Here is a 22,476-nt window from a genome sequence, read left to right on the forward strand (position 1 = left end):
CCAGACAGGATATATTAATATAAATAATTGTATTAACTAACATGACTGTAATTTTTTTTAAATGTTGAAAAAGAGTAACTACTGAGTTTCTTGCCGGTTCTTCTCGGTAGAATCTATTTTCCGAACCGGTGGTAGCTTCACTTAATTGTTATATGACGATTCAAAAGTGCTTGAAAAAGCCCACTCGAATAAAGTATATTTTGATTTAATTTTTTGAAAAGTATAAACAAAAATGTTTGGTTAAATCGAAATTGAGTTTATTTCAGTTTAACGGGTGTTTAAGTCAAAATCAAAACTTACTCTATTAAAACAAGCTTTACTATTTAAGATTTTTGTATATCATCATTTTTTAAATAAAGAAACTCAGTAGTTTATTGTTGGGCATCTAGCATTTACAAATCTCAGCTAGTGAATCACCCTTTCTCTCTCTTCACGGATGTACCATAAATCCTTTTTAGGTCCTATTTTTTATTTTTTATTTTTATTTTTTATAAAGACATACCAGTTGCTTAGGTCCAAGATATTAATACAATTTAAAACATACAACCGTAGTTCCATTATATTACAACGTACAACTGACAAGCTACAACTGTATGTTGCAGTCCACGCGTGGGCATCGACAAGGCGAGTGTGGACCGCTTGGAGCAGCTCTTCAAACAAACCGTAGGCGATCAGAAAGAGATCACAAGGGAACAGTTCCAGAAGATTGTCGTTTCAAAAAATGTAAGTTGTAAATAAACAATTCGTAAAATGTTAAACATGCATATGAACAAAGTGGGAGTATTCATTATGATTATCATGTAAACTTATTATTTTGTTTGATATCATTACAATACTTTATATGTAGATACAAATATGGCATGTATTTATTATAGATTATAAAATTATAGAAAAATACTTTTCAAAGAAAAACATAAATTCTTTAAAATTATAAAATTTAAGACAATTTTCAATTATATCAACCGACCGAGTGTTCACCTCTGCCCATATACGCTAGCACTAAAAAAAATTATAAAGATGTTATGACTGTGTCTTTTGCATCAGTTATTAATTAGACTGATTCACTCAATAATTTATTGCTCTTAAAACTTTATCTCCTTCTAGCCCTTCTTCACTGAGCGTGTTTTCCAAATCTTCGACGAAGACAACTCGGGGACCATCTCCCATCATGAGTTCATAGAAGCAGTTCACAGGTTCGGCAGGCAGACGCCGGAGGACAAGATACGATTCCTGTTCAAAGTTTACGATTTAGATGGTAATATATAAAATATACCTAAATTACCTTTGGAATTAATTCAAAGCTGTTAAAATAATTGTAAAATTAGATTATAGCTTCAATAATTTTTTTATAATTCCATTTTTTTATTTTAACAACTTCATTTAGTTGGGTTTAGTCATTTTTATTGAGAGATGTTGATCTTAGATTTGGTTAGAATTAATAGGCTATTTGACTGGTGACTTAACACATTTTATATTATTTAGTAGAAGTTAAGGAATCCAGTACAAGTTGTGTTTTTTTATTTCTAGTACATATTTGCCGAAAAATATCATATTAAAAATTCTATATTTAAATAGCGCGCAAAAACGCTACTTGAAGAATATGGCGCCGCAATGGGTTCGGTGACGTCACTTTGCTGTATTTTAATCTGTGGTACATATAGTAGAAAAGCAAAGTTTACAAGCAAGTGACTTCATCATAAGCACGGCCAATCAGAAGCGTTTTGTGTCACGTGACAAACGTTTGAAAATTTGCATTTTAATTTATGGATTATTGAATAAATTAAGTATTATTTTCAACTTTTGTTAGTAAATAACCACTTTTAAACTCATAATATACACTGATTGCAATAATTCACAATTTATTTTTCGCTTTGTCAAATAGCCTATTATCTAATTGATTGCTTAAGTCTTGAAGAGGTTAGTTATTCTACCGCCAAACAACAGTACTCAGTACTGTTGTGTTCCGGTCTGAAGGGTGAGTGAGCCAGTGTAACTACAGGCACAAGGGACATAACATCTTAGTTCCCAAGTTTGTTGGCACATTGACGATGCAAGGAATAGTTAATAATTCTTACAGCGTTAATGTCTATGGGCGATGGTGACCACTTACCATTAGGTGGCCCATATGCTCGTCCGCCAACCTATACCATAAAAAAAGGTGTATTGGACTAAAAGCTAAAGCATAAAGGACGAAGATGTCCGTCAAGACTAATGACGTAATCGCTGATGACGTCATGTGTGTCGCAGGCGACGGGCTGATCCAGCACCGTGAGCTCCAGCATGTGATGCGCGCCTGCATGCACGAGAACGGCATGCAGTTCTCGGAGCAGCAACTGCTCGAGCTGACGGGCGCCATGTGCGAGGACGCGCGCGCGCTCACGTACGAGGCGCTGCGCGACCTGCTGCGACGCCACGGCGGCTTGCTCGAGAACCTCTCCATCAGGTGCCTCCAGCTTATTCATTCATTCATTCATTCATTCATTCATTCATTCATTCATCCATCCATCCTTTCTTTCATTCATTCATTCATTCATTCATTCATCCATTTATTTGCGGTTTCATGCTCACACATACAATTAAACTTTAGTTTACATGAAATAAACCCTGCTAGGGCGTAGCAAATGTTAGAGAGACGGACGTTATATCACAATTTTATCTGTCAGATATTCCTCGAGGGTGTAATAGCATTTTTTTTTTAAGAATTTCTTTTAACATATTTGGGTAGCTTGGTTCATTTATATTTTGCTTCAATAGCCCTCGCCCGTTTAATCCATCCACCGACTTTTCATCCGCTTGGCTTTCCCGTATTGATGATGAATCTTGTGATATATTTGCTGCCTCACAGCATCTTCACTGTGTCAAGAACCATACACCACCGTAGTAGGGGCTGGAGAGGTGCCCATATAACTACCAGAGGGCACCTCTGTTATGCTGCCTTCCCAATCCGGCTCGAAGGACCAATATGTTCGACACGCATCCAATAAAAGCCACCTACTACGGGATTACACTCAGTAAAACAACTGTTTCAAGGTGAACTGACTTTATTCACAATTGAAAGAAAAAGCCTTATACAATTTTTTTATTTTCGAAATGTGTATCGATGTTGGCCCTATAGGCCTCTACAGCGTCACCGGAGTATAGGCGAGCTGTATGCTCAGGCCTAGTGCTACATTGAGATATCCACGCAGGCCCGCATAGGCCCCGGGGTAACTGGTCGGGGCGATGGCCCCCTACAGTGGTGGCAACGCCGACTGCAACTACAGCCGGGTCACTGGGTGGATTGCAATCCATGGTGTTCGATCCGGGTGGGGTTCACGCCACAGGGCGATCAAGCCTTGGCAATCGGCAACCTGTGGCGGATCCCACTGCGGTATGTCCATGTGATGGCTTCTCCCGTCGCGCAGCGAGGTCGAGTTCGTCGGTGGATCCCGGCGAACGCCCGTCAGCCGGCGACGACGAAGCGGTCATGGTCGAGTGAGGTCGCGTGGTAATCCTCTTGGGTCCGGTGGTCGCCGATGGTATGGCGCAATACCCTGGAGATGCTGGGATCGCGCTCCGTCGGCCCTCGCGAACATACAAGAACTCAGGCGGCGAACGTGGTCATCTAGGCTCTCCACATGCAGATCTCTGGCTATCACTGCGTTTCTCACGTAGCGGGGCGCTCCGGTGATGGTGCGCAGCGCTAGCGACTGTTGGGCCCGCAAAGACTTGCGGCTTGTTTCGCTGGTCAGTGCGAACCACGCTGGGGCCGCGTAGGTGAGTCGCGTGCGGACGTACGCTTTATATAAGCACAGCTTCACACGGAGCGGCAGGTGAGACGCCAGAAGGGGGTGCAAGAGGGTTCTAGCCGCTCGCGTCTGCGTTACCACGTTCTTAACATGGTGACGCATTGAGAGCTTCTTGTCGATGGTCACGCCTAGATACTTTGCAGACGGAGACCACTCGACCGATTCTCCCTGGAGCGACACCATTTGTCGCGGGGCTAGTGACCGCCCTATATGTAGCGCCTGGGTCTTTGCAACGTTGACCTTAAGCCTCCAACGCTCCAGCCAGGGGGGAAGTGCATCTAGTGCTCGCTGCATTTTGGTCGCCGCGTGCGAGGCATTCAACGACGTGGTTACAAATGCGGCGTCGTCAGCGTACAGTGCTAAGATGGCACCATCCGCAACTGGAATGTCATCCGTGTATCTGCTGTAGCAGATGGGTGACAAGCAGCTTCCCTGGGGCACTCCGGCTTGGATGGGACGTTCCGTAGACAGTACGTCTTCAACTGCCACTTGAAAGCGCCTGTCTTGGAGGAAGCTGGCCACAGTCTTAACTACTCGACGGGGAGTAGCAGATGTGGACAGTTTGTATATGAGTCCGGAGTGCCAGACACGGTCGAACGCTTTCTCCATATCCAGGAATACTGCAACGGAGTGCTCTCGTTTGTTATAGGCCACAGCGAGATGGTGCAGAACCCTTGAGACTTGCAGCGTGGTGGAGTGTTCGGCTCGGAAACCGAACTGTTCGTCGCGTGGTTGGAGGTGGGGCGTGATGTGCAGTAGAAGTAGTTTCTCGAAGACTTTCGAAGTCGATGACAGCAGCGTGATGGGACGGTAGCTCCCGGGAAGCATTATGTTCTTCCCCTGCTTGGGAACCAGGATAACTCGACCGAGTTTCCACGATGATGGAAAGTGCCCGATGCGAAGGATGCTATTAAAAAGTCGCGTTAGAGTTGCTATTGTTCGCGGGGGTAAGTGCCGCAGGGCTTCATTGGTGACTCGATCGGGGCCAGGCGCTTTACGCAGTTTTGTTCGCCGAATCGTCCGTTGGATTTGTCCAGGAGAAAACACGACGGGGTCTTCGACTGGTGCTATCGATGACTCGAGGTATGCTTTTACGTGTCGCTCGATGGCTTCAACATGCTGTACATATGTGGTCGGGTTCGGTTTGAACTGCGTCTCCAGGAAATCTGCAAAAATCTCAGCTCGGTCCTCAGCACGGTAACGAGGGGTACCGTCACTGGCCATTAGGGGCCTAATCGGGGGTAGCTTCCTGGAGAGACGTCGGCAAAGGCGGTGGATACCGTTCCAGTCTTCGCCAGCTTGTTCGATGGTAATTTGCCAAGACTCGTTTGCAACAGTTTCCAGTGCTTCCGAGATCCTGAGAGCCAGAGCATTGAGTAGCAACTTCATCGCTGGACATCGCTGGTTTTGCCAGTTCCTGCGTAGCTTCCTTTTCTCCTCTAACATCGCTCTGATGTAGGGGGGTAGCTGGGGTTGTCTACATGTGGTTGAAGCATCAACTCTGGATTCACGAAGCGCATCAGACATAGTCGCGCTGAGGTCTAAGGCAAGTCGGTCGACGTCCGTTGGCGACTCAACTCTGTAGGACGGCGAGTGCTTAGTCAGGTATTCGGCGAAGAGTCGCCAGTCCTGGCGATGTTTTGGAGAAGGTGGTCTTGCTGTCATCGGCGTGGTATTCAATGTTAAGAGGACTGTTTGGTGGTCGGAAATGAGGTGGTCATCCATTACATCGATCGATGGTGCGGCGGGCAATCCGCGGGTGATCGCAATGTCGATGACGTCTGGCATGTGGGCTGCGCAGTACGGGTAGTGCGTCGGTACCTCTGGTCCTAACACATAATAGCCGTGACGGTCTGCATCATCCAGGAGGCGTCTGCCATCCGGACTCACTGTGCTTGAATTCCACGCCGTGTGTTTCGCGTTGAAGTCTCCAGCAATTACCGTGGGCAGCGGCGAGTTCAACAGAGTGTGGACGTCAGCTACTGCGAGTCGGTTATTCGGAGGCTTGTAGAAGGCGAACACGCGGAAGGGCTGGCGATCGATGCATATCTCCACGCCCAGTGCGTACGACGACTGCAGTTGTTGTACTGGCAGGAGTTGGTGAATGATTTTTCGACGGACCAAGACTGCTAAACCCCGATAAGCAGTTCCGGTCGGCGAGGCGTGGTCCTCCCGGTAGACGTAGTATCCGGAAACCTTCAACTTGTCTACTGGTCTAAGGTGAGTCTCGCTAATCAGGCCGATGTCCACTCGACGCTGGGCAAGCAGAGTTTTAAAGAGCTGGGCTTTTTGTGATGAAAGCCCGTCGGCATTCCAGAATGCAATACGGAGCTCATCCATGACAGAGCTCCATTATGCATTTTAGGATCAGCGGAATCGGATCACGCTGCTCCTGGATGGCCACCAGAACCTGATTAAGGGTGCCGATGATATTGGTCAGTCTTGGGCCCATAGGAGCCACCCGCTTCGCCTTCGTCCCCGTAACAGGGGCAGCGACCACGGTGCGCTTGGACGGTATGTTAGGCGACACTGATGTTGCCGTCACTGTTTCTTTTGAGGTTGGGGGTGCTGGAGGAGGCACGGCCTCAGGCCGTGAATCTTGTCGAGTGCGCTTAGCGCGCTTACGACGGCGCTTTTGGCTCGGTTGCTGTTGTGGCTGGTTTGCTGCTGCCATGAGCGAACCCGGCGCGTTGACCTCTGCAGGAGTGGAGGCTGAGGGGACAGGGGCTGAGGGAGCGCGCGCAGCTGTGGTACGTACAACGGTTCCAACTCGGCGGTTCTTCGCTTCCTTATGGAATATTGGGCAGGAGGAGTTATTTGCCGTGTGCGCGCCGCCACAGTTGGCGCATGTCGGGGTTTCCTCCAAGGGGCGCTGACAGTCCCTGGCCGCATGGTTCTCTCCACAGCGCACACAGGCAATAGGTCTGTGGCAGTTATGTGATGAATGCCGGAACTGCTGACAGCGGTGGCATTGCGCGGGCCCCTTACGGCCACGCCATGCTTCGATGGTGATCCCGGGCATGCATAGAAGTTCATTCACTTCGTATATTCCCGGGATGAGGTCTGGTGTCCGTTGCAGTTGCGCAAACAGGAGGCAGCCTGGTCTGCCAGGTCGCGCAGGAATCGTCCGCACATACTCCGGGACATAACCAAGCTCTCGGAGCTCTGCCTCGACTAGTGCTGGCTCGGTGTTTGCCGGTAGGCCGCGGATTGCTACCTTGATGCTCCTCTCTGCCGGGAGCGAGTAGCAGAACCAGGAGATTCCGACTGTATTCTCCAGCTGGGTCAAGTACCGTTGGATTAACCGGAACTCCTGGTCCGACTTTGGGATAAACCTGACGCCTTTCCCGAACGGGCGTCCGTTTGGTGTATGTCCGAGCAGCTTTTTTAGCTCCTGGAAGTGTGTTGGCCAATCTGGCAGTGCTTCCACTATAAGCGGCGGATAGCGGCCAGATGTCTTCGGTGCGTTTGAGCCGGTCGAAGCAGCATAGGTGGCAGTGGTAGCCGCCGTGGTTGCGGTTTTTGTAGTCATGGCGGGTGTGTTCCTCGCCGGGTATGCCGCTGCAGCCGCGTATGTCAGTCCGGGTGTGGCGGAGTTCGTCTCCACTGGCCTAGTGCTACAAAAACACGGCGACCCTTATATACCTTCCCGCGAACACAATGCTTGCGCGATTCAGATAAGAGCTGCCGTTGCTTACCGTCTATGACATATATGAAGATTCAGTTCACAACTTCGATAGCGCGATTCAGAATGAATCGTGACTTGTTTTAGTGACATACTATTTTATTGCATACATTTTATCTTATTTTATATTATATTTTATTTTAAACTCATTTATTATTTTATGAATATACATAATATGTGAGGCTTTAACACGATACCTTCAAACGTTTTACTTGCTAGACTAAAGGGAGATATTAAATATGGTCATCTCTGTGGCGAAATATGACCTTATTTATGTCCTTTTAAGATTTAAACATGACTTATTACTTTGTAGTGTAACTAATGATTATCGAATTTTCTCGGACCGCATCTTACGTATTTGGTCTAATTTCCAGTAATTTATTCATGGTTGGAAGTAATACAAAAAAAGTTTTATCATATCGCGTTCGTAACACTATTACGATTTCCTTATAATGTTGTCTTAAATTTTCGCGATTATTACACATTTAAATAAAACTAGTTATTACGGATTTTAATCGTTCGAGCACTTTACAGCGTTCGTGGTCTACCCGTGACCACGAACGCTGTAAAGTGTTCGTCGGGATGTCCAAAATAATTAATATACGCGATTAAAATCCGTAATAACTAGTTTTATTTAAATGATTTCCTTATGTTACCTATACCTCCTTAACGCGTACATTTATCCACAGCATAGACCGCTGGCTGGTCCCAACGAATCCAAAACCCGAGCCGACGTCCCTCTACCAAAGATTTATGAAGATGATGCCGTACCAGCTCTCAATGCCGTACTTCAAAAATAACTACGTTTACGTCACATACTTGCTGCTATTCTTTCTCGTGAACCTCGGCCTCTTTATCGCGAGGATCGTTGAATACTGGGAGTCGAATGTCTTCGTCATGTTCGCGAGGGCTTGCGGTGAGTGATAATTGTAATGTGATAACTGAAGTTATCGGACGTGAGGAACTTTTTAAAATTCAATGATTGGGTGACTATTGGAATTCATAAAAGTAGGCAACGAATGTATGAGCTTTACAATGAAAGGACGTACAATCATAGTGCCACTTTTGCCAATTATGTAAGTAACTATTCAAAATTATTTAAAAAAGTGTGCTTTTTGGCAAAATCTTTAACTATGAAAAATAAAATTAAGAATGCACATGACAAGATAAAAATGACCTGGAAAATTATTAATTGTGAAACTGGTAGAGTTGGCAGTTGCAACTCCGAATTGAGCCTGAATTATAATAGTTAAGTAGTAAATAGTCAAAAGGAAGTTGCTACAGTTTTTGAAAAATTTTTTGCTGACATACCAGTTTTCACGACTAAGTTACTTATTTCTTCTCCTGATGTTGCCGAGTCATTGATGAAAAAAAATGTAAGAGCTTGCAAATCTAACTTTAATTTTACCCTTGTAAACCCCAACGACATAATACGCGCCTTTAAGTCGCTAGACATCAAGAAAACGGCTGATTTATGGGGTATTTCTCTAAAGGTGATAAATTCGATTATTGATGTGATTGCACCTTATCTTGCTTTAATATTTAATAGTTGTGTCCAACGTGGTATATTTCCTGACCTGATGAAACATAGTAAAGTTATTCCAATATTTAAATCTGGTAGTTCTTCAGACCCCAACAGCTATAGACCAATTTCAATTCTACCTACCCTGAGCAAATTATTTGAGAAAATAATTCTAAATCAATTATTAGAACACTTTAACAAACATAATCTGCTTCATAGTAAACAATTTGGCTTCACGAAGGGTCGCTCGACTACAGACGCTGGTATCGAGCTTATTAAGAATATCTATGAAGCCTGGGAAGAGTCACGGGATGCCTTAGGGATTTTCTGTGACTTATCCAAAGCCTTTGATTGTGTTCAACATGAGACTCTGGTCAGGAAACTTTATCACTATGGAATTAGAGAAACTGCGCTCGACCTTCTGACTTCCTATCTTAACAATAGAATTCAGAGGGTTGACGTTAAAGGAAAAAGGTCTCTTGGGGTCTCAGTTGGTATGGGGGTCCCTCGGGGATCAATTCTTGGACCTTTTCTGTTTCTCACATATATAAATGACTTGCCCTTCCTTGTTGGGAACAAACATGATATCGTATTGTTTGCTGATGACACCTCCTTAGTTTTTTAAAATTAATAGAAAACAGGTACAGTACGACGACGTAAACAATGCTATAGCTGATATAGTACATTGGTTTAGTGTAAATAATCTTAAACTAAATAATAATAAAACTAAAATTGTGAAATTTAGTACACCAAATTCTGCAAGTGGTAGTGCCACACTGCATACCTCTCGGTTGCAGTCGAATGGGCCGGCACGCCCGGGGAAGTACCACTCTCTCACTTAAAATCGGCGTGAAGTGGTAGCTACGCTACCGCGTTTCGTCCGGTAAGTGAGAGTTCCGGAGGCCCGATCCCTCTCCCCCCAAAACATGGTTGTGCAGAATTTGGTGACATTACCCCAGGAGGGTACCATCAGCGACTGCGATGGAGAATCCCTCTCTGGGCATCCATGCTCAGGACGTACACCGCCTGAGCAGGGATGCCCAGGCTGCCCTCCGAATTCTGGGGGGGGCAATTTTGCGCTCGCCACTGTTCGGGGCAAGCGGAGCAGGCATCATAAGGCAACCCCTACCACACTCGCTGTGGACTTCTGCAACATAAGGGGACTCAACTCCAACTTGAATGCCGTTCACTTTCACCTTGAGACGGCGAAGCCGGCCTTGCTCTTTCTTACCGAGACCCAGATATCTTCTCCTGCCGATACGTCTTTTCTCTCTTACCCCGGGTACAAATTGGAGCATACTTTTGTGCCACGAGCTGGGGTGTGCGTTTACGTCAGAGATGATATCTGCTCTCGACGCCTCGGCAGCCTTGAAGGGCAGGACCTATCAATTATCTGGCTGCGCGTAGACTGCGACGACCATCCGCGAATCTACGCGTGCCTTTATAGGTCCCATAGCGGTAATGCCGAAACCGACCGACTGGTTGAGCACGTCCAATTGGCTACAGATTCCGTGCTGCAGCAGACTCCATCCGCAGAGATCATTATTCTGGGCGATTTCAATGCTCATCATACAGAGTGGCTTGGATCACGCACCACTGATCATGCGGGTAGATCTGTTCTCGACTTCGCTTTGGCTTATGATTTGACACAACTGGTCACCTCGCCAACGCGAATACCGGACGTGGAGGATCATACACCTTCCCTGTTGGACCTTCTGCTGACTTCGCATCCGGACGGCTATAAGATTGTCGTCGATCCCCCTCTGGGCTCGTCGGACCACTGTCTCGTCCGGAGTACAGTGCCAGTTGCACGGTACTCACGACCTCGTTTCGCGGGCTGTCGTCGCGTGTGGCACTACAAGTCAGCAGATTGGGATGGGATGCGGTCCTTCTTTGCATCTTACCCATGGGGGCGAGTTTGTTTCTCGATGGATGATCCGAGCGTTGTTGCTGACTCTGTCGCCGATGTGGTGCTTCAGGGTATGGAACTTTTCATTCCATATTCTGCGGTGCCCATTGGTGGCAAGTCCCAGCCCTGGTTTGGTCGCCTCTGTAAGACGGCTTCACGCCGAAAATGGGAACGCTACCAAGACTGGGCTAACGCATCGGCGTCTCGTGATACAAACACCAGCACATTCAGAAAGGAATATAACTCTGCCTCCAGGTCCTTCAAAAACGTGATAGCTGAGGCGAAGTCGAAGTACATTGGCAGAATTGGCGAGAGACTGGTGCGCTTCCCATCAGGAACACGTGCGTTCTGGTCTCTCGCTAAGGCTGTCCTAGGGAATTTCTGTCAGCCTTCTTTTCCGTCTTTGCACAGGGACGGTGAGTCATTGGCCCATACCGCGAAGGAGAAGGCCGATCTTTTAGGGTCTCTCTTCGCGTCGAACTCGACTCTGGATGACCAAGGAAAGTCACCTCCATCAATCCCGCGATGTGATACGACGATGCCGGAGGTTAAATTTCGGCAAAGTGCAGTTCGGAAAGCACTTCTTTCCTTGGACATTCACAAGTCGAGTGGACCCGATGGCATCCCTCCAATCGTGCTACGGACATGTGCTCCCGAGTTGGCACCGGTCTTAACGCGTCTTTTCCGGCAATCCTACGCATTAGGCGTCGTCCCGAACTCCTGGAAGACTGCTTTGGTGCATCCGATCCCTAAAAAAGGCAACCGCTCAGATCCGTCCAATTATAGGCCTATAGCCATCACCTCCTTGCTCTCCAAGATAATGGAGTCCCTTATTAACTGCCAGCTCCTGCGGTACCTAGAGGAGAATCAGCTGATTAGTGACCGCCAGTACGGTTTCCGTCGGGGTCGCTCAGCCGGTGATCTTCTAGTTTACCTTACTCACAGGTGGGCTGAAGCAGTTGAGAGCAAGGGGGAGGCATTAGCAGCCAGCTTGGACATAGCGAAGGCCTTCGATCGCGTATGGCACAAAGCGCTTCTTTCGAAGCTTCCTTCTTATGGGCTTCCCGGGAAATTATGCAATTGGATTACCAGCTTTTTGGCAGATCGGAGCATCAAGGTCGTTGTCGACGGTGCATGCTCTGACTTAAAATTCGTCAATGCTGGTGTTCCACAAGGCTGCGTCCTATCACCCACTCTGTTTCTTCTGCATATCAATGATTTGTTGCAAATCGGGAACATTCATTGCTATGCAGACGACAGTACCGTTGACACCTTATACACCGGCCGCGCTAATATTTCTCGGGAAAACGTCGAAGAAAACCGGAACAAACTTGTGTCTGAAATCGAGTCTTCGTTAAACGAAGTCTCGAACTGGGGCCGGCTAAATTTAGTCCATTTCAACCCCAAAAAGACGCAAGTTTGCGCGTTAACCGCTAAAAAAACACCATTTGTCGTATCTCCACGATTTGAGAACATCCCGATAGCCGCTACAGGTAGTATCGGAATACTTGGCGTTGATATTTCGAGCCTCGTTCAGTTCCGCGGTCAATTGGAAGGCAAATCCAAATTGGCTTCAAAGAAGCTCGGTGTGCTCAGCAAGGCGAGACAGTATTTCACGTCGGCCCATCGCCTAAAACTTTACAAGGCGCAAATTCGGCCTCACATGGAGTACTGCTCTCACCTCTGGGCGGGTGCTCCCCAGTACCAGCTCCTTCCATTTGACCGCATCCAACGTAGAGCGGCTCGAATTATCGACGATCAAGCCCTTTCCGATCTCCTTGATCCTTTGGCTTTGCGTAGAGATGTTGGATCACTCTGCATCTTCTACCGAATTTTTCACGGGGAATGTTCCGAGGAATTGTTCGGATTAATCCCGGCTGCTGAATTTCACCTTCGGACATCTCGTCAAAATTCTAAGTTTCACCCGCACCATCTTGATGTCCGAAAATCCACAACAGCGCGATTTCTTAGACATTTTCTGCCTCGCACAACCACTCTGTGGAACCAGCTGTCGCCGGCGGTTTTTCCGAACCGATACGACATGGGAACCTTCAAGAAAAGAGCCTACTCCTTTCTCAAAGGCCGGCAACGCACCTGCAAGTCCCCTGGTGTTGCAGATGTCCATGGGCGGTGGTAGTCACTTTCCATCAGGTGAGCCTCCTGCTCGTTTGCCACCTATTCCATAAAAAAAAAAAAAAAAAAAAAACCAAATGTACAAAATGTAAAAGCCGATGTACTCATCAACGGGGAATCGATGGATCCAATTGATTCTGCTGAGTTGCTTGACCTTACTGTTGATGCCAAGTTGCATTGGGGCCCCCATATTAACGGATTGGCGAGTAGACTGAGTTCTGCGGCATTCGCGGTCAAAAAAATTAGATTATGTACCGATGTTGATAGGGCTCGCTTAGTATATTTCAGCTACTTTCACAGTATAATGTCATACGGTATTGTGCTGTGGGGCAATGCAGCCGCTATCCATACCATATTTGTGCTACAGAAGAGGGCTATTCGCGCAATCTATAACCTAGGAGCTAAAGAATCGTTAAAGAATAAGTTTAAAGAAATCAAGATATTGACTGTTGCTTCTCAATATATATTCTCTAATGTTATGTATGTACGAAAAAATATTAATGATTTCATGAGAAAATGTGATACTCATAACATTGGTACAAGGAACAAACACAAACTTGTTACTCCTGTTACTCGACTGCGTAGAGTCAGTAGCTCCTTTGTGGGGCAATGTATACGGTTTTACACCAGGATCCCAGAAAGCGTTCAAAATGCCTCTGTTGCCAAGTTTAAAAAAATTATTAAGGAACGCTTGTGTGCAAAAGGTTATTATACAATTAATGAGTTTATGATCGATAGCACACCTTGGGAATGATACGATCGCCTCCTGGCTATTTCATCTCATATTAAATTGTTTATTTATATAATACATAAGACAAACAAAAAAAAAAAAACCCGCTGAGTTTCTTTCGCCGGTTCTTCTCAGGTCAGGGTATTTTCTTTCCGAACCGGTGGTAGTGTTTCAATTGACCATCAATAAGAAAGTGTAATGCTTCTATATTGAATAAAGTTATTTGAGTTTGAGTTTGAGTATCTGGATATAGTTGTCTTGCGGGCGCAGGTCAGTGCCTGAACCTGACGTGCACGTGGGTGCTGGTGCTGATGCTGCGGCGCTGCATCACGGCGCTGCGCGTGCGCGGCGTGGGCTCGGCCCTGCTCGACCACCACGTGTACCTGCACAAGCTGACGGGAGTGCTCGTCGTGCTTTACGGCCTCGTGCACACCATCATGCACCTCTGCAACTTCAGTGAGGCGTCTTAATTAAATTACTCATACCCTACAGTTTGTCTAGTAAGCAACGTTTTATGATATGACTTCCGGTAGCATCTCAGAAACTTTTAGATCAAATATGTTAATTTCGTTTGGGTAATTATGTCTTAATGATTTTTAAATAAATTAAAGAAATATTGGACAACATCACACATTACTCTGATTTCATTGTATCTTAAGCACATGTGTTATGGATAATAAGAAGTAACGATGGTACCACAAACACCCAGATCCGAGACAACATATGAACTAACTAAAGACCTTTTTCTACATCGACTCGGCCGGGAATCGAACCCGGGACCTCGAAGTGACATGCCCATGAAAATCGGTGTAAATACCACTCGTAGTATCCAATTGTCAATTTCTTACAGATACTATACATATTTCCTCTTTCAAATAAAATAACCCTTTACTAAAAAAACCCATTCCAATCAAAAGTGAACAGTATTAACGTGCAATTAAAAAAGATTTAATTACACATAGAAAGTCAAGGTCAATTCTTCTTTCAGGTTTGCTAGTTGTAAATGACCCCGTTATCAACTCCCAGAATTACACAATATCCGAGTGGATTTTCACAACCAAGCCGGGGCTGTTTGGTCTCTGCGGTGGCTACGCTAATCCCACAGGAGTCGCGCTGTGTGTGGCGTTGTTTGGACTGTCTATCTCGTCTCGACCTGCTTTGAGGAAAGGGGGATGTTTTGAGGTAAGATGGAATATATGCTGAGGATACATTGTTATAATTGTCTAAAGTCAATATCAAAAATCATAAAAAAATCAAAATCAAAATAAACTTTATTCAAGTAGGCTTTTATAAGCACTTTTGAATCGTCATTTTACAATTAAGTGAAGCTACCACCGGTTCGGAAAGTAGATTCTACCGAGAAGAACCGGCAAGAAAATCAGTAGTTACTTAATTAATTATTTAAATTAATGTATCCTGCTTGGATGTCAACAGGCATATAAACTACGTACGTAAGTGATGACATGACACATTCGACTACTGATTGGTAAAAGTGTTTCTTATAAAACTACACTGGAATACCGTTAATCCCGCCCTACTTGTAATCCGACATAGAAAATTGTTTTGACAATCTTTGCTTATGAATGTATGATTGTAAAGGTAACGCGTTGAGCACAGTAGTGATAGCACACAGGTTTTTGTTTTGATTCGAATTGCTCAATTTGAATTTGACTATATGTCATAATTATCATTTCTTTATACTTTAGAGTATAATTTATAGAATCTTATCATTGGATATTTTAATTTGTCAGATTACAAGTTACTCTTTTGTAAAAAAAATCGGACGGAAATTGGGGTCTTATTATTTTAGGCAGTAGGGTACTCTATAGTCCGACAATCTTGATCGTCTGACACTGCCCTGCAAAACGGGAGTCCACTGTAACTGGAGTCTACGATTATATGTGGGTTGTATATTTTTCACTACATGTAAATGTAGATACAATTTTTAAAATCTATGACGCCTATTTCATAAGTATCGCATAATATTCATTTCAATTGCAGGTGTTTTATTTCGCGCATTTGCTGTACATTCCGTTTTGGATCCTCCTCATCCTTCACGCTCCCAACTTCTGGAAATGGTTCATCGTGCCTGGGTTCATCTATCTCATCGAACGGATCATGAGATTGGCTTGGATGAGGTATTTTGTTAAATTAACCAAATTGATTTCAATCTTGTTTATTTGTTTCAATGAAGTTATTTAATACACTTCAATTTTTAGGGTTCCGTAGTCTACTAGGAACCCTTATAGTTTCGTCATGTCTGTCCGTCTGTCTGTCCTGGCACGTTCTCCGCCGTTTCTGCACCGAATGCCACGGTGCCAAAATTGGTGGAGAGATGTATATTGATAATCCAAAAATTAGTTTTTAAAATTATCGAAAAATAATTATTTTTTAAACAACAACAACAACTAAATTTTCATTTTATGGCCCATCTTATGGCTTTCTGACACGCTCTTGGCCGGTTTTTTTGATAATTCGTATAACTTAACTTTAATTGTCTTGGTTTTTTCTACATGAGAAGTTTGAACAACTTAGATCACTCGATCTTAAGGATGCTTCCCGATATTGTTTAACTATAAAACAAATAGGTGCCACTGATAATCATGTTTCATTAGTTACTTGTACAGTCAGAGAAAAAAACCTTTGTCAGTTTCCAAATTCATTCCTCCATCGAGTCTTAAACTCTTAGTACCTTTTGAATCTAAACATTGCAACGCAATATGTCATTCTCGATCGGCAAAGCAGATTATCGCTCATACTGAACACACGAAAAAGATCTTAAGGTGGTGAACCTTTTCTTACCCCGACTGTACATATAAAGTTGAAATATCTTGTACTGCAATGCTATTCTAATAAACAGATATGTTATACCCATACTAAACAAGAGAAAAAAGTGTGCCGCGCCGGGGACCGTTTATTTTACATTTCGTTACAAGTAAAAAGGATAGCTTGGTAAAAACAATAAGTAAAAGGGATAACTAGATGTTTTAATTACGCAAAACGTATTACTACATAATTATGATGTATTATAACGTATCACTGGCATAATTATGATGAAAACGACTTAAGGCAAACGTCCCAATTAGGACGTTTTCTAGTCTTCACTTTTTGCGCCTTAATGACATATCTTTTTTTTTTATGTTATAGGTTGGCGGACGAGCATATGGGCCACCTGATGGAAAGTGGTCACCATCACCCATAGACAATGACACTGTAAGATATATTACCTTACATCGTCAATGGGCCACCAACCTTGGGAACTAAGATGTTATGTCCCTTGTGCCTGTAGTTACACTGGCTCACTCACCCTTCAAACCGGAACACAACAATACTGAGTACTGTTATTTGGCGGTAGAATAACTGATGAGTGGGTGGTACCTACCCAGACGGGCTTGCACAAAGACCTACCACCAAGTAGTCAGCATGCGCGGCCTGACGGCTGGGCTTACCCAAGAGAGCTCATCAACAATGACGCCCTCAGCGAGAGCCGACCACCAGGACCATTTGTTAACTAGAACATCATTGTTGTACTGAGAGTCTGAGAGTGAGTCTTGCGCGTCAGGTCGGAGCGCGGCAAGACGTACATCTCGTCGGGTGCGCTGCTGCCGTCGCGCGTGACGCACGTGGCCGTGCGCCGCCCGCCGCTATTCCACTTCCACGCCGGCGACTTCGTCTTCGTCAACGTGCCCGCCATCGCCGCCTACGAGTGGCACCCCTTCACCATCAGCAGCGCGCCCGAGCAGCCCGGTACGAGCCGAGCGCAGCCGAGCGCAGCCGAACGCAGCCGACGTCAGCCGAGACAGACTGTGTGACGTCCGTTGCTCTTTCAGATTACATCTGGCTTCACATCCGAGGCGTCGGCGAGTGGACCAACCGCTTGTATGCGTACTTTGAAGAGGAGCAGCGCAGACTGAACGCCAGCGAGGAAGTACACGAGTGAGATTGTTTAATTAAACCAGAACTTTGTAACAAGAGATTAACAGTTGTCAAATTTTGTGACATTGAGATTATGCACCAAAAAAAAACTTGATGGAATGGAAAAAAGGAATGGGTGAATTAATCGATAACCATTAAAATTTAAATCGATAAATATGCAAATTAGCGTTGCATAACTATCGATAGTTGACCTCGAAAACTATTCAGGATATCGATAGTACTATCGATAGTATCGTTTCGATCAATACTATCGATAGACTATCGATAGTATCGTTTATACATTAACTATCGATAGTTTATCGATAGTGGCCTATCAATATGCAACACTAATGCAAATACTTATATATCACTAATAGTCAAGCTTATCAATATAATATTTAAAATTTGACAATACATTATTAGAAGCAAATCGAAATTATTACCTTCTTTCAGAAAAGTTACTCGAAGCGCTTCGGGGCAAAGCAACCGAAGCAGAAGAAAGAGCTCCTCGAGTAAGAAGCGTTCCGTCGACTTCTCCCCCCTCGCGTACACAAACGAGGCCTTCACCATTGAAGAAGAAACTGGGAATGGATTTGCTGGTAATGTCTCTTAGCTGCATGCTCTAGTGATCGATCGGTTTGGATTGAATTTGTTCCTTATCACACTTTACTAATTTTATCATCTGAAAATTTGAGGTAGAGTATGATTTGTTGAATATCTCCTTTCAGCCCTGTCTCCACCTCCCCTGACGAAGCGTCCATCATTTCTGTCGCCGTTGAAGTTCCTAGAGAAGTCTCGGTCGATGCCAGACGTGCGCAACGGCAAGAAGCTCGGCATACAGACGTGAGTGTAATTTCTATAAGTATATAGTCGTCCTATGGAACTGTGTAGCTATGTATATAATTTTATTTAACTAGCATGACTGTATTTTCTAAATGATGAAAAGGAGTAACCACTGAGTTACTTGCCGGTTCTTCTCGGTGGAATCTAATTTCCGAAGACTACTGGAATAATGTCATAGTGATAGAAATAGTGAGTCGAGATGGCCCAGTGGTTAGAACGCGTGCATCTTAACCGATGATTGCGGGTTCAAACCCAGGCAAGCACCTCTGTTTCATGTGCTTAATTTGTCTTTATAATTCATCTCGTGCTCTGCGGTGATGGAAAACATCGTGAGGAAACCTGCATGTGACAAATTTCATTGAAATTCTGCCACATGTGTATTCCACCAACCCGCATTGGAACAGCGTGGTGGAAAATACAATAAGTGGCTACAAGGGAGACAGCTGAAAATCAGCAGAGGGATAAAAATCCCTCAAAGCCTGAACTGTTTCCTTTTGACTGCACACAAGTTTTATATTCATTATATATATATATTTTCGTTATTATTATATCTTTCTTTGTTTATGTTTTTTTTTATATAAATTTTTTCTTTATATGTGTGTATGTCAATAAATGTTTTTTCTTTCTTTCTTTCTTTCAAAATGTTCCAAAACCTTTTCCTCAAAGGGAGAGGAGGCCTTTAGTCCAGCAGTGAGAATTTACAGGCTGCTGTTGTGTGGAATAATGTTTATTTTTATTTGCAGGCTGCGCGCCGCGTCGCGCTCGGAGTCGGAGTCGGCGTTCCCGGCGCTGGCGCTGCGGCGCGCGCGCGCGCTGGGCGGCGGCCGCGCGCCCGCGCTGGCGTCGCACACGCACAGCTTCCGCTACATGCGCAACAAGCCCGCCATCATCGCGTGCCCGCCGCCCGGCGCCGAGCGCCGCCGCTCCAACGAGAGCATCCTCAGCATCGGTGACTCCACCTCACTTCTAAATACTCTTGTATTAATAATAAATAATAATAATAAAAATGCTTTATTGTTAACCATTTCTTACATCTTACAATAGTGCAGCCCTGACTTCTGAACTAGTGTTAACCGTGTGTCAGAAGTCAGTTCCTTCCCAACGTTATTACAATTCTAAAGGGTATTACAATAAGTTGTTAAGACTAATTACTATTATTTTAATTAATAATTTTAAAACCCAGACCGTGTGTGTGAGTATGTGCATGTATGTGTGATGAAGATGTGCAGATGAAGTGTATGCGTCTACCTTAAATTGTTATTTATCAATATTTAATAGTTTTTCTGTTTCATAGTAGTTAAACTGTTTCAACCATGTTTTAGTTTTATCTTTCAAATTATAACTGGTCAAATTTTTTATCCTTAAATTTTGACATTTTAAACATTCACTAAACCTTTTATATAACCTAGGAGCTAGATTAGTGTACTGTTTTTGTGCAAATTTACTTTTTACTTTGCGGAGAGGTATTATCTCGTATGGTATTATATAATGTATTCAATCCAAACGATCTCGTATTCCAGCAAGACGTCGTTTGTCGAAGAGTCTGTCTCAGGATCGTGACGTGGAGTCGAACGATAAACCCTGCGCTGTGGAGTCTCCGCCGGAAACTATCGAAGAGGAATCTACACATGACTATCCAATCGGAAAACCACTAGAGGTACGTATAAGCTTGAATTCTAGTTTTTAGATTTTATTTTCGTCACGGCTTGGATTGCGGAAAAAACGGAACCTTATTGGATACTTACTTTACTTATTGGAACGAAGTTTCGTTGTCTATCTTTTCGTTGGTTACCTTTTTTTGGGGAACGCTAGGATGTATTTATTGCTACAATTAATCTCAAATCAAAATCTAGTCTGCGATCCCTTGGAACACTGAAAGACACATCACACTCTTTACTTAGCAAAAGAAAAATCCGAACATCAATCTTTAATCTACTTACAAAAAAAATCTGCTTTTTGGGATATTCGCTACCATCAAATTTCTGTTGCACCTTATTAAAAAAATGTGTCGTTCAGATATACCTGGACGGCCCGTACGGCGCGCCGTCGTCGCACATCTTCCACGCTCAACACGCCGTGCTCATCGCGGCCGGCATCGGCGTCACGCCCTTCGCGTCCATCCTGCAGGCCATCACGTACCGCTACAGCCGCGCGCGCGCCACGTGCCCGCGCTGCGCGCACAGCTTCGCCAGCCAGCTGCCGCCCCGCGCCGACATGAGCCTGCGAAAGGTGGACTTCTTCTGGATCAACCGGGAGCAGCGCTCGTTCGAGTGGTTCGTGTCGCTGCTGTCGCAGCTGGAAATCGAGCAGGCTGAAGCGGGCGGCGAGCGATTCCTGGAGATGCACATGTACATAACGAGCGCGCTGCAGCGCTGCGACATGAAGGCGGTCGGTTTGCAGCTGGCGCTCGATCTGCTGCACGAGAAGGTACGCAGAGCCTTTCGTTACAAATTTATATCACCCCATTCTGAACTTTCATGAACGAGTGCTACCGTAAAAACTCAAGTGGTTTTAGAGATCTTTAAGATTCAAAATCGCGTAAACCATTTTCTGCAAGAGGTAATTTTATGAAGCCATTAAGGTACTTTTACTTGGTGGTAGGGCTTTGTGCAAGCCCGTCTGGGTAGGTACCACCCACTCATCAGTTATTCTACCGCCAAATAACAGTTCTTAGTATTGTTGTGTTCCGGTTTGGAGGGTGAGTGAGTCAGTGTAACTGCAGGCACAAAGGACATAACAACTTAGTTCCCAAGGTTGATGGCACATTAGTTACGATGTTAGTAGTTAGTAGTAGTAGTAGTAGTTAGATGGCACAGGAATAGTTAATATTTCTTACAGCGTCATTGTCTATGGGTGATGGTGACCACTTACCATCAGGTGGCCCATCAGCTCGTACACCAACCTATACAATAAAAATAAAAAAACTTCACAATAAATCCATTGCAAAACCAGAAGTCGATTTGCAAGCGCATTGTGTACGAGGGTTATTATTTTCAGGAAAAGCGTGACTTAATCACAGGCTTGAAGACCAGAACGAACGCAGGTCGTCCAAACTGGGACAAGGTATTCCAAAGGCTGCAGGAACAGCGAAAGGGGAAAGTCACGGTGTTCTACTGCGGGCCGCCGCAGCTGGCGCGAGTGCTCAGGGTTAAGTGCGATCAGTTCGGATTTAACTTTAGGAAGGAAGTGTTTTAGATATAGATGATTAACTTTTTGTAAAACGTTGACCATATCCTTGTATATAACGTAGTAGATTGATTGTTTTTAATTTATAACTAAAACGTTAGATGTGAATAAATTAGTCTAAAACCATGCCCTTGTATATAACGTAGTAGATTGATTTAATTTATAACTATAACGTTAGATGTGAATAAATTAGTCTAAATTAAATGGCCCTCTTGAAGAGTCTTTCTTTGGTGCATAATGATCAAAATAAAATTATACTCTTGTTTTATAGAATCTTTGTTTGTTACTCGTGTAAATGAATGTAAAAATGTTTCCTTATCTTAATTAACAATAAACTAAAAAGCATATTTAATTACTAACTTAAAAAAGATATCCAAATGTCTCTAGTTTTCCGAAAATTTGAACACTAAGGTAGATCGTTCTTTCTTTCCATCATCTTGTTATTTTTTTGTGGAATAAACAATAGAGCCTGCGAATGGACTATCTGAGGGTAAGTAGTCACCATGGCCCATACACATTGTCTTGGAGATTTATAAACCATCAGTGACGTCGGTATTACACCACTAGTGTGAGGAAGTGATATGTCCTTTGTACAACACTCATTATTCTCATTTGACGGTAAAATGCGTGATGACATTGATGTCACCTGCGAATTCACTGGGCTAAGATTGGGTCTCCTCTTTCTTTGAGAGCGTTGGAGCATATTCCACCACACTGTTCTTATATTCGTCGGTTGTAGCAATTTTGTGAAATTAGACGCATGCA

At 44.3% G+C, this 22,476-nt stretch overlaps 1 protein-coding gene across 2 annotated transcripts in view; it reads left to right on the forward strand.

The window, feature by feature from the left end:
* The window catches only part of LOC124539360 (NADPH oxidase 5), an 82,021-nt gene extending 59,753 nt beyond the window's left edge, over positions 1–22,268 (forward strand). For both annotated transcript variants that reach the window (XM_047116731.1, XM_047116732.1), the window contains exons 6-20: positions 603–723; positions 1,105–1,255; positions 2,248–2,443; positions 8,163–8,389; positions 14,038–14,223; positions 14,756–14,949; positions 15,769–15,905; positions 17,330–17,514; positions 17,598–17,703; positions 18,136–18,281; positions 18,411–18,525; positions 19,269–19,474; positions 20,046–20,182; positions 20,542–20,952; positions 21,523–22,268. In XM_047116731.1, the coding sequence (XP_046972687.1) occupies positions 603–723; positions 1,105–1,255; positions 2,248–2,443; positions 8,163–8,389; positions 14,038–14,223; positions 14,756–14,949; positions 15,769–15,905; positions 17,330–17,514; positions 17,598–17,703; positions 18,136–18,281; positions 18,411–18,525; positions 19,269–19,474; positions 20,046–20,182; positions 20,542–20,952; positions 21,523–21,720 (2,716 nt within the window). In that variant the 3' untranslated portion in view covers positions 21,721–22,268. The remainder of the gene's footprint in view (positions 1–602; positions 724–1,104; positions 1,256–2,247; positions 2,444–8,162; positions 8,390–14,037; positions 14,224–14,755; positions 14,950–15,768; positions 15,906–17,329; positions 17,515–17,597; positions 17,704–18,135; positions 18,282–18,410; positions 18,526–19,268; positions 19,475–20,045; positions 20,183–20,541; positions 20,953–21,522) is intronic.
* The last annotated feature ends 208 nt before the right edge of the window (positions 22,269–22,476 follow it).

The sequence above is a fragment of the Vanessa cardui genome, chromosome 22 (genome assembly GCF_905220365.1).
Source record: "Vanessa cardui chromosome 22, ilVanCard2.1, whole genome shotgun sequence".
Taxonomy (NCBI): Eukaryota; Metazoa; Arthropoda; class Insecta; order Lepidoptera; family Nymphalidae; genus Vanessa; species Vanessa cardui.